At 37.4% G+C, this 18,014-nt stretch overlaps 1 protein-coding gene across 1 annotated transcript; it reads left to right on the forward strand.

The window, feature by feature from the left end:
• The first annotated feature begins 803 nt into the window (after positions 1-803).
• Positions 804-17,774, forward strand: LOC139976149 (solute carrier family 22 member 13-like). Its single transcript, XM_071984613.1, has 10 exons — positions 804-1,365; positions 6,979-7,082; positions 7,603-7,757; positions 8,675-8,843; positions 9,459-9,606; positions 11,855-11,937; positions 12,979-13,187; positions 13,428-13,536; positions 14,342-14,551; positions 15,573-17,774. Exons 1-10 carry the CDS (start codon positions 943-945, stop codon positions 15,655-15,657), a joined length of 1,695 nt encoding a protein of 564 aa, XP_071840714.1. The 5' UTR covers positions 804-942; the 3' UTR covers positions 15,658-17,774.
• Positions 17,775-18,014: the final 240 nt, after the last annotated feature.

Consider the following 18,014-nt stretch of genomic DNA (forward strand, 5'->3'; position numbering starts at 1 on the left):
TGTTTGGTGTTCTATGCAACGGAATCATCGCCTCAATGGCCATATACTGATATACACACACAACCATATATTCAGTAACTGTCGGATATTTTGTTTTGTGAAGGTATTCCCCGTGCCCTATTTTTCTCTCGATTGGTTTCATTACCCTGCTGGGTGATATGAACAAATCTTCATATACAACTAATCTTTTCGTTTTCATTTTCGCTTACCGATGGCGTTTTTTATTTAACTTTTCAAAAGGAACCGTGATATTTTCGTGTTAAGTACATTCCTCTGCCTGACCTACACAAGAGCAGCAATTTTGCCATTCTAACCCCCCCCCCCCCCTCTCAAAATAATAATAATAGTAAGAAAAATATTGTATCTCTCATTTTCGCTTCTAGCTTTTAGAGTAGCAATTTGTGTTAAGTTTGGTTAAATATATTTCGATACTGTCAAATACTAAAAATACTACAACAATGAGCTCAGCTCAATAACTCGACTAAATAGTCAAGTCTTATTCAACTGCTAAAGAAAGAAGGTTGAAGGGGGGGGGGGGGGGTAGTGGTAGTGGTAGGGGTAGTGGTGAACACTATTTGACCCACATACACACCCGCAACTAACTCAACATACAAACATAAACTAACCCCCTTACATACTCACACACCATAGCAAAAATGACCGTACAGTACCCTTGTAGCTGGTGCATGCTAACTACTCTTAGACAACCCTTGTTTGGAAAGATGAAGAGCGCCACACTTTGTTATACTGTAAGGACGATGGTATAGATGAAGTCACATTTATATGAAATAAAGTTGAGTTTAACTGACTGTTGCCACTAGTTAAAGCTCTGACGTTATTCTTGTAACAACAAGCACATTTAGCTCTAGCGATATTTTTGGTAACAACAATAAAGTATACCTTGTTAATTGTGAGTAACAATAATACCCTGTGTCTGTAAAGATGGATTTTGAAGCTATTCTAAAAGAGGTAGGCCCCTTTGGACGGTATCAAAAGTGTGTGTTACTTCTTTTCAGTTTATTGATTCTTGTAAACACGACACATCTCTATATACAAGTATTCAGCTCAGGCAAAGACGTTCATTGGTGTAAATCTTGGCCAAGCGATGATTGTTCTAATTTAGTTATTTCTAATCCTGACAACTGTGAGGATTTGAAGAGAAGGCTATCTATTCCGAAGACAAACAATGGGGAGGTTAACAACGGGAGTGGTGGGTACGATCAATGTACGAAATACAACGTCAGCGGTATCGACCTCCAAACAGCGATAGATCTTGGTGATGACGTCACGAAGCTAGACGTGATCCCTTGCGATGAAGGATGGGAGTACGACCGGAGCACATTTCCGAGTACCATTATACAGGATGTAAGTTTGATATAAAAGCGTTTGTGTTTTGTTTTTGTGTGTGCTGGTGTGTGTGTAGGCATGACACACATGACAATTTTAAATATTAAGCCTACCTATCTCGCCAAAACAGAAATCTAAAACTTAAGATATTATTTTTGTTAACCCTTCTTTCATAAATATTATAATGTGAAATTGATGGGAATATTTTATATTGCAGCCTTTAGATATAAAACAATGTGAGAACTTAGGAACTTCAAGGTTCCTGGTTTTATTATAATCCAAAGTAAGTATGTAATATGTAAACTTATATTTTGAAATCACGCCTCTCCTCTTTCTAATATGTACTTTCATGATTTTAATGAGATCAACACACAGGCCTAGTTGTTATTCATGTTTCTCCTATAGTATTCATTAGTTTATAAAAAGACTAAGCAGTGACGTAACCAATATCATCTTGACGAACACACATATTATACATTAACAATTCTTTGAAACATGTTCGCTCAATTAACGTTCTTTAAAAATGTTCGTTAGCAACTTTTTTCGTTCTCATGTAGGATATTGCTTTGTAAAAACGTATAAAAATAAACGTTATAATGACGTAATTATGAAGCTATCGCTAAATGACTGCATTACGTTGCTACAAAGTCATGTCTTTACAGAGCATTCGTCTTAATGGCACTATAAAATTGCCTTAAACGCTACTAAAAGGTAATACTTTTTGAGACTTTTAGTCCTCCGGTTCTCCTTTGCTCCATTTCCAAAAAAAAAATGATCAGAAATGCATTTTGTAGGATTGGTTCAGTTGTCATACATGTTTATGTTATATGAAGGAGGACATTAAAAGAAACACACTGGTGAAAAAAACTGTTCAAATATCTTTATGGGTTAAAGAGATATTCAAGTGTAAAGTTTTATCAGATTGTGTAGAAACTGCTGAAATCTGGCTAGCTGTGATGTCACATCCTCACATTCCTGAAAAGTGTTTGTTTTTTTTCTCTAAATATTTTGTGAGATTTCATGACTTTCAACCAAAAGATATGTCAGGAGATCTCACATTTGTCAAAGGAAGTATGTGAGATTAAACATCTGAAGAATTTTTGATTATATTATTTTCAAATGTGTAAAAAAGTGAGGACGTGACGTCACACCCTCACAGTAAGTCTTTCTACACCAGTCGTTTTCAAAGAAATTTTGATATCTTTAAATTGTCATTTCTCCTTAACAGAGCATGCTATCATGGTAGTTTCTTCACTGTTCTTTTTGTCTTTTTGTGCTCTTTCATGCGAAATAGACATGTCAAATACCTGAACCAGTCCTTTAATTGGAAATGAGTATACAATACAAAAACTACGATCGTGGCAGTAGAGGGCCACGTCGGGAGCGGAACTTAACCATGTCACTGGGCCCTTTATTTTTTCATTGAGAATACATTTCCCAGGGTCCCTTAATCGACCTTAGGCATTTTCATCTCTCAATTCCCATGATACCAATTTTAATAAGTATAACTGAGCTTCTCAAATCAAAGCATGAAAATGGTAAACCGGCATTTTTTACAAGAATAATATTTTATTTAAATGCTTGAAATCCAGCATGCAAGTTTAACACGCCATGATTCCATCATCCGTATAAAACAGTGATTGTATATCAAACGTGGGAAGTATATACGAACCCGTATAAAATTTCGTCTGTTATCATATGACTATATCAGGTGCGTATCCAGGGGGGGGGCGTTGGGGGCGCGCGCCCCCCGGGTAAGGAAAAGAGGAGAAAAAAAGAGAAGAAAAAAGGGAAAAGGAGGGGGAAAAGAGAAAAGGAGGAGAGAAAGGAAGGGAAAAGAAAAAGAAAAAAGAGAGAAAAAGGAGAAAAGGAGGGAGTAGAAGATAGCCAAGACCTCGGGAAGAGAAAGAGGAACAGTCATATTTAAAGCGCTGATCCCTATTATATACACAGGGTAGCCAGCGACAGATCAAGGATTACGGAGCGGTGTGCGCCTCACCCTACCCCTTACACCGACAACTCCATTTTTGACGTTTCCATTTTTCCTCTCTCACTAATGTATCTATATAAATACTATATATGGTCTATCATAACGCGTGTTTGTATGGACGCCTTAAACAATTGTTCAATTGTGCTATATGGAACCAACTGTGGCTGGTCTTGAACTCGACCGAGTCGTGGGGGAACATGACGCATTTCGGGAAGGGGGCAACCGCACTCCCCCCCCCGAGCAAATTTTCTTTATAACATCGCTAGTAATTTCAAAATAGACAATGCTTAGATGCAACTTACAAGGCCTGGGAAGTGTCATTTCCAGCGATCTGGGAGGCATTTTCGGCCAAAATTTTTCTTGTACGCTTCGCGCCAACTTATGGTGGCGCTTCGCTTAGATAGTTTGCCTATAGGCTTCAACCCTCCCTTGGCAATTACTCGCTACACTCCTGTTCGAATTTGTAAAGCAAAGAGCAGATATAACATCATATCAGTGAGCATTGAAATGCAAGTTCCACGATGAACAGCCTAAAAAACTGTCTATGTGTGTAGTCAAAGGCGTAGGAGCCCAATTGGATTTGGGGGCTGTAATGACTCGCCCGAAAAAAAAGCCAAAATTTTTCACGCGCTTCGCGCGCGTCCAACATATCGATGCCAATATCACATAAGCAAGCATCGGTCATTACATTGCATGGCATCGTGTACCTTACGGTCCGTGAAAGTTGCACAGTATACCGCCGGATGCTAATGTAAACAACCAAATGTCTTATGTAGATAGAGAAAAAGCATACAGATCCATCTATGTCAAAACTCTCTTTTACAGTAGTAATGTCGGCCAAGCTTAGAACTTTATTTTAATTACCAAGGAGATCATTTTTAAGCTATTCCTTGCTATTTATTTTTCTTTCATGCAGTAGGTGCCCGAAAATGGGAAAAATTTGGTTGCGGGGGGGGGGGGGGGGGCTGCAGCCCCGCCTCCTATGGGACCTACGCCTATGTGTGTAGTGCTCGGTTTCGATATACCTGATATCGGAAATATCTGCTATTTTTCATTTCCTTCAACGAAGTTTCATAATAGCCATTATAAGGGGTTTTAATATTTCTACACCAATAAATTAACTGTGTCGGAATTTTCGAAAATTTCCTGACCAACATTCTTCATCATACTTCCTCTACTCGTGCAATTTTGACCTGTATATTAGGGGTTCAAGGAGTTTTTCTATATTGGTTGTCCATAGATTGAATTTTGTGTAACATTATGGGTATGTTTTGAAGTGATTTTTATTCACGAGAAATGTGAATTTTCAAATTCTCAACAAATAATGGGCTTAAAACCTTGAAAAGTGGGGCTTTCGGATATTGTGGGCCGTGACGTAGAATCACCTACAAAAGCAATGATCCATAGGACATGCAATCAGGTCGAACATGATGTGTGACTGGTGACAATCTTCAAAAAGGTTATGGATGGAAAAAAAAACTTTTGGGAACTACTTGGTTCTCAGGCAAAAGTGTACATCTGGTTGGACATTTTCAAGCCCGAGAAGTGCCATTTCCGGTGATCTGGGGGGTATCAAAACAAGAAATTTTCTTGTACGCTCCGCGCCAACCGATGGTGGCGCTCCGCTTAGATAGTAATTCGCGCCCCCCGGGTTAGAAAATCCTGGATACGCGCCTGTATATGGTTGTTATATAATAAAAAAATTAACCATTATAGATATAATACAAAGTAAACAAGAAAAGTACAGATCTGCTACGGTTAAATAATTAAATAAATATGATTTATCTTAAATAAAATAAGATAACTATATGGGTTAGAAGTGCCACTAACAATAAAATTGTATATTGCGAGCTGCACCTAATCTTGATACCGGTTAAATTGTGAAGAGATAAACATGTTGAAAATGAAAAACACGTCAAGTAGATTAATATTAATGAAAAGTACCATCCAAAAAGTTACGGCGTTATATTACCTGCAACGTATAGGGAAGTGTGACGATAAAACAATAGGGCCTTCATATTACCGGTTGCTATGGTGATATGTAAACACCGTTATTGAAAACACGTTGATGACGGTGTAGGACTTGTGGAGAAGGCGCTGTTATAAATGTCCTGAAAGAGCTGTACGTAGAGACCCCGGTTCTGAGTCCAGAGATGTATATAAAAGCATACATCACATAATGTCCCAATTGACTTACACACTAATTACATAAATCGAAGTAGTGTGGTGTAGAAGTCCTTGAAGAAACCTTCTGTTTTTGTTAAGTAAATGATGAAGGCTTCACTGGATAGCTGATGACACGGACCGGTTGGTCACTCATGGCGCCTTCCAATTTTCTGTATATTGTGACCACGATTTTGGTAGCCATTAGCTTTCGTCATTAATAAACATCACACTTTCTTGATCAACTATAAACACATTTCCAACTCTGTATTTTGAAGATCTACACTTAGTAGTCTGAAATTGCCTCAATGTAACCAGTTTCTGCAATAGCCTACTTGTACTTCCATTCACGCTTTTAATTCAGAATACAAATCCCTTTCCAGTGGACTCGTGATAAACAGTTGACGTTACATCGTCAAAGTGTCGATGCAAGAGGACTGGGGTAGAGAGTGGATCTGTTAAGTCTCTCGGTTTTCGTGCCAAGGATCTAGTCTTGGGTGACTTTTATTCGAAAGAGTACCTGTATACTCTCAATTCTTTCTTAAGGATTTGTATAAAGTTAAAGTTAAGTTAAAGTTGAAGGCTTACAGTCTTGTATGAGGCTAAGGCCTCCTCACACGACTGCCCAACTTAACCCCTGGTCATTGGTAACTTGTCACACCCACACACCAAAGTGTGCACAATTCAATCAATCTCTCCTGGGGTACCACAGTGCACCACAACCACGTGTCCCCGGGGGACTTCCCATAGGGTGCAGCCACACACCGGCGCACGCAGCTATATTTACAAGTTACCTCGCAAGTCCCCGTTTATCCACCTGGTGAAGAGAGGCAAGATTAAGTGCCTTGCCCAAGGACACAACGCAAGGCTCTGGCCAGGACTTGAACCTCCAATCCTTAGATCACAAGTCCACTGATGCCTGATGTTTTGGAAACCCCGTTTATATATAGCCTATAGTTATTGTGCAAGATTAGGTAATCGTACTTGCGCTTGAAAACCTTGTACACTTAGGCGTGCGTACGCATGCCATACTTGTACTTGTACTAGTGCTAATACTATAACTCTTGTAAACGATGAGCTTTCTCTCACGTGACTGTTTTGTTCATTGATTCAAGACAATTATGCCTCTGATTCTCGAATACCATTGTTTTTACATACATCAATAATGTTTCTTACAGACATAATTTGTAACTCGTGCATTATATGATACAATAAACATTCATCATTTTTCAGGACACGTTTAGATATGAGTAATCTTCGTATGTATCCCCGTTGACGTCATAATTCATGTTCCATCCTTCACCAAACCACTTCTGAACCCATGTTCACTTTTCCCCAGTATTCCTATGTGCAAATGACATTAATTGTTCTCCTATTCATACCCCCACCCCCTCTCACTCTTCCTATATGCAATTAACATTAATTATTCTCCTCTTCATACCCCCCCCCCACCCCTCCTCTCTCTCTCTGTCATACAGTTTGAGCTGGTTTGCGGGAAGTCCTACCTACCAAACATTGCCCAGTCTGCTTATTTTGTTGGTTACCTCGTTGGAAGTGCTATCGCGGGTCTAGCTGCGGACGTGTAAGTTAAATTCATTGAGTACTCAGACAGATAATATATTAGGCGTAACGATGTTACACGCTAACACTTTACAATTATCGCATATACTTTATCTTGAGGGCTCCTCTGGAAAGCAGTGCTTCTGCACTGAGCAGGACTACCCTCATAAAAGATGACTATAATTATAATAATAACATAATCTCAATCTTCGTTTGTTTTTCTTTATATGTCCCATAAACATACTGCCTAGTCATGACATTGTTATCGGAATGATATCAGTTAATCATAACATACATATTTTAAACATCTAAATACGAGACCTGGTTACGATATTTTCAGTTCCCACTATCATGGTAATGTACATTCTTCTACAACAACACACGATCAGATTTTGTAACGATAATTACCATAACTACCTTTAATTAGTTATATCGTCCACTTTTATTAGACCACGTGACTTAATTTTTTGACGAATGTATTGCTGTTTCTGAAACTCCAATTCTTTTAGACATTTTGTTTTTATTTGCTTGTTTATTTTCAGTGTTGGTCGTAGAGTTTCTCTACTTCTTAATGTTACAGCTGCATTTGCTGTTGGTCTAGTCACCATGTTCACACCAAACATTGGTATCTTCATAGCTTTAAGGTTCCTCATGGCCGTGGCCGCAAAGGGTATCGGACTCATCTGTTTTGTGTCGAGTAAGTTGATCAATTTGATCACGGAACATGAATAACGTGTCTGGTCATCACACCGTCGTCATGCAAGTAGATATTCAGAAAGTAGTTTATCTCAACATATCTCATGCGACGAAAACTGTAGCAACATTAAGTGAAACCACTATATAGTAAGAGGTATATGGTAGTAGTTATGTGACAGTGGCAGTTGTAGCGGTATTAGTTGTAGCAGTATAGTAGTGGTAATAATAGTAGTGTTAGCACTGGTAGTTGTTGTGGTAGTACTAGTAGCATATAGTTGTAGTGGTAGCAGTAGTGTTGGTATAGTAGTAGCAGTAATAGTAATAGTATAGTAGTAGTTACATTAGCAATAGTAACATTAGTAATAGTAGTAGTTACATTAGTAGTAGTTGTGGCGGGAATATTAATAGTAACAATAGTAGTAGTATTGGTAGTAGTAGTTGTAGAAGTTGTCATGGTATCAGCAGTAACATTAGTAGTACAATCTTTTCAAAATTTTCATTGTACTTATTAGTAATACATGAACATATTTGCCATTGTTTCCATGCATTGACCTATCATTGCACCATAACCGAGTGTCTTCATAAGGGGGGGGGGGGGGTTGATTTCTGTTTCAGAGTACACTGTTGTCGTCGGAGACGGCTCGCAAGGGGAATGAACCCTAGCGTGAAGCAAGGAGGCAAACGCCTGTAGGCTGCAGCGTGTTAACATTGGCTATTGTTCTTGTAAATCTTGTTCTATGCAAATTATTCGATAATATACGACAGACTGTGCTTTATCAATGAAAGGAAAAGGAGAAAATTTACTCGTTTACATATGTTTCTTATGTGTCTCAAAACGACGAATCGAACACCAATATCATTCAAGTTAACGGTCCAACGTTAACTTCATACCATGTTTAAATCCACTTTCTTTTACAGTAACTGAAGTGGTTTCACCATCAAAGCGAATCCTAGTCGGTAATGTCTTGTGGATATTCTTCGCAATAGGATATTTTGTTCTTTCTGGGATGGCAAAACTGATTGCAAATTGGCGTCTCTTATCACTGATACTAACTCTTCCGTACATAGTATTGTTGGTTATCTTGTTGTAAGTATATTGCTTTAAACTTGGATACGTTTTAATTTGAAAAGATTAGAAGTTTTTTCAGCCTTTTGAGTTTTAAACCTCGATTTTCGTGAACAAAGGTTATTTTGATATTGTAGAATTTGCTCTTTTCTCTGTTCGCACGATAGCATGTCTTTCACATAGAGTTAAAAACAATACAGTAACGTCGCAACAGTCACAGCTGTACGGGTGTGCGTGTGGGGGGGGGGGTTGTACAAAGGGTGCTTTTTTTAACGTAATGAGAAACCAAGTGTGCTGTGTGATGCCATTTTGAGCCTGGAATGAAGTGGCGATACATATATAGTCCGAGTAACATAGAATAAGGTTTGGTTTCGTATCCGGATAATTCAGGATCAGACATTATTTCTGAATCATTTGTTTAATTTTTGTTTAATTATTTAATTTTATGAATTTTTTGAAATTTCTCTTACATTAGTAAATTTTAGATTGTTTCATCAATTTTCAAATTCTTATTTATTGATTTGAAATTTTTACAACATTTGGGAATTCTTGACATTTGTTATTTTATTAAAGTTTGTTGTTATAGTTGTGACACTTTAAGTCGTCATAAAATGTTTTCATTATCATCTAATACAGCTTCTTCCTACAAGAATCACCGAGATGGCTGCTATTAAGAAATGACAGCGTTAAAACACAGCAAGTGTTGACAAAGATTGCATCTATAAATCGGAGATCCGCTCCAGACGAAGAGGTTGTAAGCCGAGGTAATCCTGATATCTCTGAGGTGAGGGTACTAATTAGCGGATATCATGGCCAGTACATCTTATCAGTGCGTTACCTTGACAACGCTCATACATAGCTTTCAAATAATGTATGATCGCCTTAGCTGAAATGAAAAGTAAACCCAATTATTATAACGACGTTGATTTATGTGATATAAACGCCTGCGATAATGAAATAACTGAAAAACAGTTTACAAAACATTTTATTCCATTTGACAGATGCCACAGTTTCGATGTTCCTTCATTCACAACACTCAGTGGTGACTTGATCAAGTCTAAATATGACATCATCAACCTACAAATGCTTGAGTCTTTTTAGTATCTTCCCTGCAGGGAATTTTGGTTCACCCTGTAGAGTTGAGTCATCTCTGGTATCTCATCTTTACCATATATAGCAATATGAATGGCAAAGATGAGATACCATTATAATGGTATAGTATACAACTATAGCTGGTGTATACTGGTGCTAATCAGGGCCCATCAGAGCCAGAAACACTGAGTTGGTAGGGGACCAACATTTTAAGGAGAAGCAAGATACAAATGTCCTGTCACTCAAGGTGTGAATATCTTTCACTCATGATGGTGGCACAGATGATGGTGGTGGGTGGGGGTGGTGGGAGGGGGTGGGGGCTTGGAACCGGCTTCTAAGCCCCGGACTGGATTGCGGGCCTGTGGTACTATCAAGTAATAGTGGAATGATTGTCGTTTCAACGAAGACGGTGGCAACTCACGTGTACGAGATCAACAAAGCAGTTTGCAAATGATACTTTACACTGTTGTATGCATGTATGTATTGAGATCCTCCTGCAAGCAGGAACTCTCGAAGAAGCCATCATTGGCTTATCAAAGCCTCAGCTGAACGAAGTCAGTCTCTTAGATTCATATTTAACGTCCACGATTATGAATTGTCAATTGTCAACAACTCTGTAACTGAACGACATACATTAATCTTGGAGTGACTCGAACTCGGGACCTTATGATTGAAAGGCACCGGCGATAACCACTGAGCTAGCACTCCTACACTGTGCGATCTAATCCATGACTTGGTGTAAATATTCCACTTTCTGTCCTTCGAGTTCTCTTAGAACAAGTTGTTAACAATTCACAACTTCCTATTCCGACCCTTTGAACACACAATTACAGCAATCGACGATTACACTTGATTGTTTCCGTCACATGGCGAAGAAATTAATATTTTTAAACTGGTCGATGGGAATGGAAAATACATCATTTAATAATGAATTGTCTGTCTGTGATGTGATTACTTCCATCCTTCGTCTACTGGTTTAAACATGTGATGATATATCACGACCATATGATAAAAAAGAGAAAACCACATCGAAGTGAAAAACAAAATCCTACATCTCTTGTAGCGATAATAATATACCAAATGATCATGAAACCTCAAAGCTTTATCGATATTCATCCGCCGTATGCTTTAAATGTCGGCTGCATATTCATAAACATACAGACGTATAAGACAATCGTATACATAAGACATAACGTGATAGTAAGGTATCTCTTGTGGGTTTGAATCACTGCTTTAAAATGTGAACATCTAAGGTGCATGAACGGTATTTTTCGCGTTGAAACATAAAACCATGATGATAGTGATAAATATATAATAAACAAAAAAGAAGGGTGGCTTTGATGATGGCGATGGCGATCATGGTGCAGACGATGGCGATAATGATAACGATGACAATGTTGATGAAGATGACGTAGAAGCTTGACGATGGCGATGGTGGTGGTAGTGGTGGTAGGGGGAGGGGGTATGAAGTTAAATTATACAAATGTCATAATACTGTTTTGCATACTTTTAAAACATTTATGATATTATTTTATTACCTAACTCTTCCATCTGTACCCTCGATGCACACCCACGATGGTTCGGTAGTAACGTTCCTTCCTTCCTCCCTATAGCACCATGCAGAATCTCATCATCAGTGAAACATATGGCGTCATTAATATACGGAATACAATTAAGCCTTCCATATGTTTACAACGCTCTACCTATAAGAATCATTGAAAGTGTTTTCAGGAATATTATCAAACATATTTTCTCGCTCTGTGGGAGGGTATAATGTGAAATAGTAATTAACCAGAGGGACTCAACGTGTCTCTTTCATTTTTTTCTTTTCCTTACTTTTAGTTATCTTTAACTCAATGCTGTATTTTTATTAGTGTTGAAAACTTGCTGACTATTTTTTTATATTTTATTTTAAATATTTTCTTATTCCTCTCTTTTAGAATAACGCAACCTTTGACAACCTAAAAGAGTTAATTCGAACTCCAGCAATTGTTCTAATTGTAGTCAACATGTCTTTCAATTGGTAAGTTCTGAACACGGGACAACTTTGTAAATCGTAATTGAGTATTTTATTTTCTGTCAGATACTTCAGTCTACATCACCTAATTGCAATTTTTAATGTGTGACTTTAGGTAGAAGCTTGATGTTGACATGATATAGTCCAAAAAAGAAAAGAAAAAATGACAGTATTTGTGAAAGTATTTTTCTCAATACCAATAGTACGGTTTTCATAGTATATTCACCTTTAAAAAGAGTACCGATTGTCTGGACTGCTCCTTTAAGGCTTAATGGACGATGACGTCATCTCTTCATACCTAAATGTTAATGTCAGTCCAAATTATAGTAGTAAGTTTGAATAATTCAAACCAAAATACTTCACGTTCAAAATGTATTATGACTTATTTAGCCGACGAGATATATATTTGAATCTGGTCACCCATCATCGACAGAACCGTAGTCTTTTATACCAGTCGTTCAATGAAAATAGCGAAAATCAACTTACTGCACATTGTTACCGTTAATTCGTTCATGTCTCCCTTCTATTGCCAAAATAATGGTGTACTGTATTGTAGTTTAGCTAATATCTCTAATGAATTGTTGTTTCTAATGTAATCTGAGCAATAATGCAACATGTTAACCAATGACTGATACGAGGCTTAAACACAACTCATATATCTCGCTATATCTTGCTATTAAAAGTATCTACATAATGTTTGCAGGCATTTTATCTATATATGATTCATTTACGATTTAGGCCTATACGAAATTTTGCGATATCAGTTTGTAGAATCGTTTCTTTGTCATATAAAAAGCCGGGGGGAGGGGGGAACGAGGAAGCAATGGATATGGCGGTGGGGTTGTTGTATATAGAGGGGGGTTATAGGTTTCCTCCGTCGGAAAAAAATCCCCCCCCCCCAAAAAAAAAGGTTCATTCTGAGGCTACAAATTTTCCCAAACGTAATTTTGTGCTGATATGTATTATCCGATGACGGTGTATACCTTACACTAAAATAGACCACACTGAGAAACAAAGTCAATATCGTCTTTTTATTTTCCTTAATAGGATGGTTCAGAATCTGGTGTTTTATGGACTGTCGCTGAGTACGTCCTCCTTGGGAATAGATCCATATCTTTCCTTCATCTTCTCGGGGTTTGTCGAGATACCAGCTTACATCTGCTGTATATTTGTCGCTCAGTGGTCTGGCAGAAAGGTATCAACCGTTGTAACGATGCTTCTGGGTGGACTTTGTTGCTGCTCTACGGCGTTGATTCGTAAGTGTACTTGAATTTTCCTTCATGCTATTTAATATTATTATTATTAATTTCTGGTGTAACTTTAGAGAGATTCAACAGTGACAGCTATAAGTCTATTTTAACTAATGCACGAGTTAGGATACAAGATACGGTTTTTTTTTACGGTTTCATTTAATATAAAATCCGAAATATCAGTATTTATGCAGTATGAATCATATCATACTAAAAAATTAACGTTTGATATTTTACAATCCCCAGCAATTGGCATATCCAGAGCAGCGGTTGCTATGGGAGGCAAGTTCTTCATCACCATGTCGTATTCAATCGTCTACACTTGGGCCGCAGAATTGATGCCTACCCCCCTCAGGTAGTATTGTGAAATACGTTGGCTAATTAATGAAGTTACTTATATGTACACTACAACTTAGGGAGTTAAGACGACTTATGCAACAATATTCCATATCCCAGGGAGCGGGTGGAGAGGGGCAGGCACGTAGCCAAAGGGGGGCGAAGGGGGAGATCGCCCCCACCCTTGAGTATACTTTCTTTCACGTTTCTATGATATCGCTATAGTAATTTCAATAGAAAATGCTTAGATGCAACTTGCAAGGCCTGGGAAGTGCCATTTCCAGCGATCTGGGAGGCCAAAATTTTCTTGTACGCTTCGCGCCAAATCATGGGGGCACTATCATTTAGATATTTTCCAATGCCGAATTTATGGCTCTAATACTTTGCCTACAAGTTCGCCCCTCCCTTGGCAAATTTCTCGCTACGCGCCTGGAGAGAGGTGGAGGGTAACCCCAACATCTCTCAAAGCATCGAAGTTTACGCGGGCCTACGGTGCCGCCATATATGACAATTTCAAGAAGCACTGGACATTCGAATCACTTCTCCCTTCCCCCTCCCCTTCCCCTTCCCCTCCACCTCCCCATCTCACACCTATTCCGGAATCACTGTATTCATATTATTCGGAACTTGCAAGATATATTCAGTAAGTTCTCGTTTTTTTAACTTTCAACAATAAAGTAGTCTAGCTTCACTTACTTTTTGGGGTGGATGGAGTGGGGTGGGGCAGGGCAGGGCAGGGCAGGGGAGGGTCGATGGGGTGATGGAAAGACAGTGTTTGAATTGTCCTGACTTTCTGTGACGTCATTTTCATCTTTCATCAACAGGAGTAGTGGTCTTGGCCTTTTTTCTCTCATTTCTCGTATTGGAAGTATTGTGGCTCCTTTAATCTTGCTTCTGGAGGAACTTTGGGGGAGTCTTCCTTACCTAATCTTTGGATCATTTGCTCTCACTGCTGGTTTACTCTGTCTGTTGTTGCCAGAAACGAAGGGAAAACCTCTTCCTTCTTCTGTAGACGATACCAAAGCACTTTACAAGTGGGTTTATTTTTGTTTATTTTTTTGCTTATTTTTTATATTTTTTTCATCTCATTTATTCACGATAGACATATATATGGTAAACATGAAGCATTCTGATATATACAATATGTCCTTAAATAATTAATTCAAATAAAACGTGACAATTTGTAAAAGCAATACAAAGCTTATCATACAATATTTATCGGTATATCATTGAATTTTTAAGACCTTTTTACACTTGCAGAATAAACCTAAATTTATTTTAAAATTCATTCAATGTAGGTATTTTTTATTTTATTACTAAATATGTACTGCTTCAAGTGAAAATTATGAAAATTGTATGGGTGGCTTAAAAGAAAATTATAGCCCCCCCCCCCAAAAAAAAAATATATATATCTAGCTTAAAAACAAATTGCGCTCCAAGAATACTTTGTTCTACATCCAATATAAAATCAGAAACAAGTGGGTTTAACTAAATTATACTAAAGTCATCGAGATATAATGATTGGTTGTCAATTTCGTATCAAACTGCGTTTAGTGTACCGGAACAATCCCTCATCCGTTTCGAAAAAAATGCAGGCTGTTAATCTTATACTGAATTTCCAGTTCATAAACAAAATAATTAAGCAAGCAAAGCCGAAGCAATAAGTATTATACTCATATGTTTTGCTTTTACTCTCTCCCTGTTTTCTCCATAAATGATGGCTGGCGCCTGTCCTGGAGATAGGGTTGATAAGGGTATAGTAATTTCACATTCTACATGAGAATTTTCGTTTAACGTCAGAGGGCTTAGATTCAAACTTGTGCTATAGCCCTTTATCATTTTAAACTGTATGGTATACGCATGTACATTCCTAGCGTGTGCTATTAAATGTAAACTTTTTCGAAAACATTTTGTTGTTTTTCTTGGGGGGGGGGGGGGTTGGCCCCATGCCCCTACTGTGGCTACGGCCTTATATCGCTTCGAATACATCTTCTTCTTCCGTCAGGAACAATACCTTTAAACATATTATCCAACGTTGTTCTCTCCCTCTCACAGGAAAGCCAAGAAAGCCGATGACGGTGATGAAGAACAGAACAATGGGACTCCTTCAAACGTATCAGAGAAGCCAGCGGTTGCTTAGATTAAAAGAGTACCTCGAATTTGGTGGTCGGGATCGTGTGTAATTTAAAGTAGTGATGCATATATAACCTAAATCAGCAATGACTAAATGCGTGTTAGCGTTTACAATCGGAAACTGTAGAATGACCAATTGATAGATACATTCACTACAAAAACTCTTACATTTAAACCACAACCAGAGAGAGTTACTTTAGATGGAAAGTTACCCAATGCATAGGGACTGGCGGGACACGAAAATCCAAAGAAGTTGATCCACGTGTCTCAACCATACACAGTCCCCTTACATCGAGACTTTAACAGTTTCACCATGGCGATCTCACGTCAAGGGAGTATCCTATCAAATGTCCCGTTAGCTATGTAAACAGGATTAGGGTAATATAAAGGTTGGTAAGCGAACCGCGGTGAACTGTCATGTGCCCTATCTGAATAAAGGAAAGATAAATTCGCATGATTTTAGCTAATATAGGTTTAAGAAGGTTCTCTCAATCTTGGGGCATTAGAGCAGTATAGTTTGTGCTTGGTTATAGAGATTTCAGCAAATTCAGGAAGAAAATTGGTCCATATTTACTGATTTATGCAATCTGCATTGCAAAGTGTCCATTTTCTATTGGTCGGAATCTTGTGTTAATAGGGTGGTCTAAGAAAAAGTTACTTGTTGGGTATGTTGTTTTTAGACCGTTAAAAGCACAGCTGTGGTCCAGGTTGTATTTCTGAACAACTTTAAATATTTGGGAACTAATTACTATTTAAACATGTGTGTCTCATCACTGTAGTCTAAATAACAGACCAGTATATATGCTATTTCCTTAGTAGCAACATAAAACTCATTAGGAATACATAAAACTTTGCATGGCAGTAATTGACATAATTACAATGCATTGCAAATTTGTCAAAGACTAAACGGTGTTGGATGCCATCTGAAGGTGCTTTGTTGTATATCATGTATATATTTATATATATATATATATATATATATATATATATATATATATATATATATATATATATATATATATATATATATATATATATATATATATATATATATATATATATATATATATATATATATATATATATATATAGGAATAACGGAAAAACTGTTAAACAACTATGCTGCATTTAGAGAAAGGCTGGATCTCGAGTGAGATAGAATAATTGAATTAGGTAAGTGATTGGAAGTAAACAGCCAATGTTTGGTTTTTGCAGAGCTTTCGAGCAAAACTAGCTCTTCTTCAGTGCATGATCACCGAAAGTGACAAGAAGTAGCAGGAATTGAAACTATTTTATAGAGAAGATGTCGGCATGGTTGTAAAGGCTTACTGATTTCTGCTGAATTGAGCAGAAGTTTTAGAAATTCGGATTATTTTAATCCGCGTCGGATATATATATATATCGGATATATATATATATATATATATATATATATATATATCGGATATATATATATAAATATATATGTATATATATATATTTGTCTTTGAGTTATATAATTTATAAAACAATCAACTAACATTAACATTTATGCCTGCAATGGGGAACCGACATCATCGTAGTCGTCGTCGCCATCGTCATCGTCGTCATCATCATCATCATCATCATCAATGATCATCATCGATGATTATAGCTCAGTCATCAAAAGCGATGGGTGTATTCATTCATTGCAATATAATTTTTAAGTTATTTCAGTTAAATAAATTCAAATTTCAAGTTAAGTTAAGTGGTTGGTTTGAAAAAAAATATTAACAAAATGCATAAAAGCTACTTTCATTTCAATCCCTTTGCCAATTGTTCATTTGTTTATTTGTTTATTATTTAATTTATTTTTCTTTCTTTCTTTCTTTTATTCCTTTCTTCCTTCCTTTTTTGTAATACTTGTTGCATGTGTTATACCTGGTGGCATTGTTGTATGGAGGTTATTTATGAATTGCAATAATCAACTGGTGAGAAAAATCATATATTTACCTAGTTTGAAATTATAATCGTGAAGATGTTATATTATACCATTTTTTGCAAGTTTAAAGTTTCAAAATGATGTCCCATATGGAGTTGTCCGCAGCTGGCGAGAGGGTTTTATACAGAGTTGGACCAGTTTAACACCGCTTTAGCCAAACATTGCCTGAGATTCTATAGTAGTAATTATTATGTAGGCTATAGCATGATTTGTTCATTTATCAGTTACTAGGCTTCTGAGGATCAAACGTACGGCATACTAATCAATAACTTATCAATCAATCAATTAATCAAACAATTATCTGCGTATTTTCATAATGTTAGAGGAGCTGGGTTAGACCGGTAGCTCCGGACTTGTGGCTATTGGGTCGTTGAAGGCAGGCGCGGCGGAACGGAAAAATTATT

Source organism: Apostichopus japonicus, chromosome 11, assembly GCF_037975245.1.
Source record: "Apostichopus japonicus isolate 1M-3 chromosome 11, ASM3797524v1, whole genome shotgun sequence".
NCBI classification, from domain to species: Eukaryota; Metazoa; Echinodermata; class Holothuroidea; order Aspidochirotida; family Stichopodidae; genus Apostichopus; species Apostichopus japonicus.

Coding starts and splice junctions, on each gene's coding strand:
- LOC139976149 (XM_071984613.1), top strand. CDS start 943: ATGGATTTTGAAGCTATTCTAAAAGAGGTAGGCCCCTTTGGACGGTAT. Junction 8,844..9,458: donor GTATTGTTGGTTATCTTGTT/GTAAGTATATTG, acceptor CATCTAATACAG/CTTCTTCCTACAAGAATCAC. Junction 13,188..13,427: donor CTGCTCTACGGCGTTGATTC/GTAAGTGTACTT, acceptor TACAATCCCCAG/CAATTGGCATATCCAGAGCA.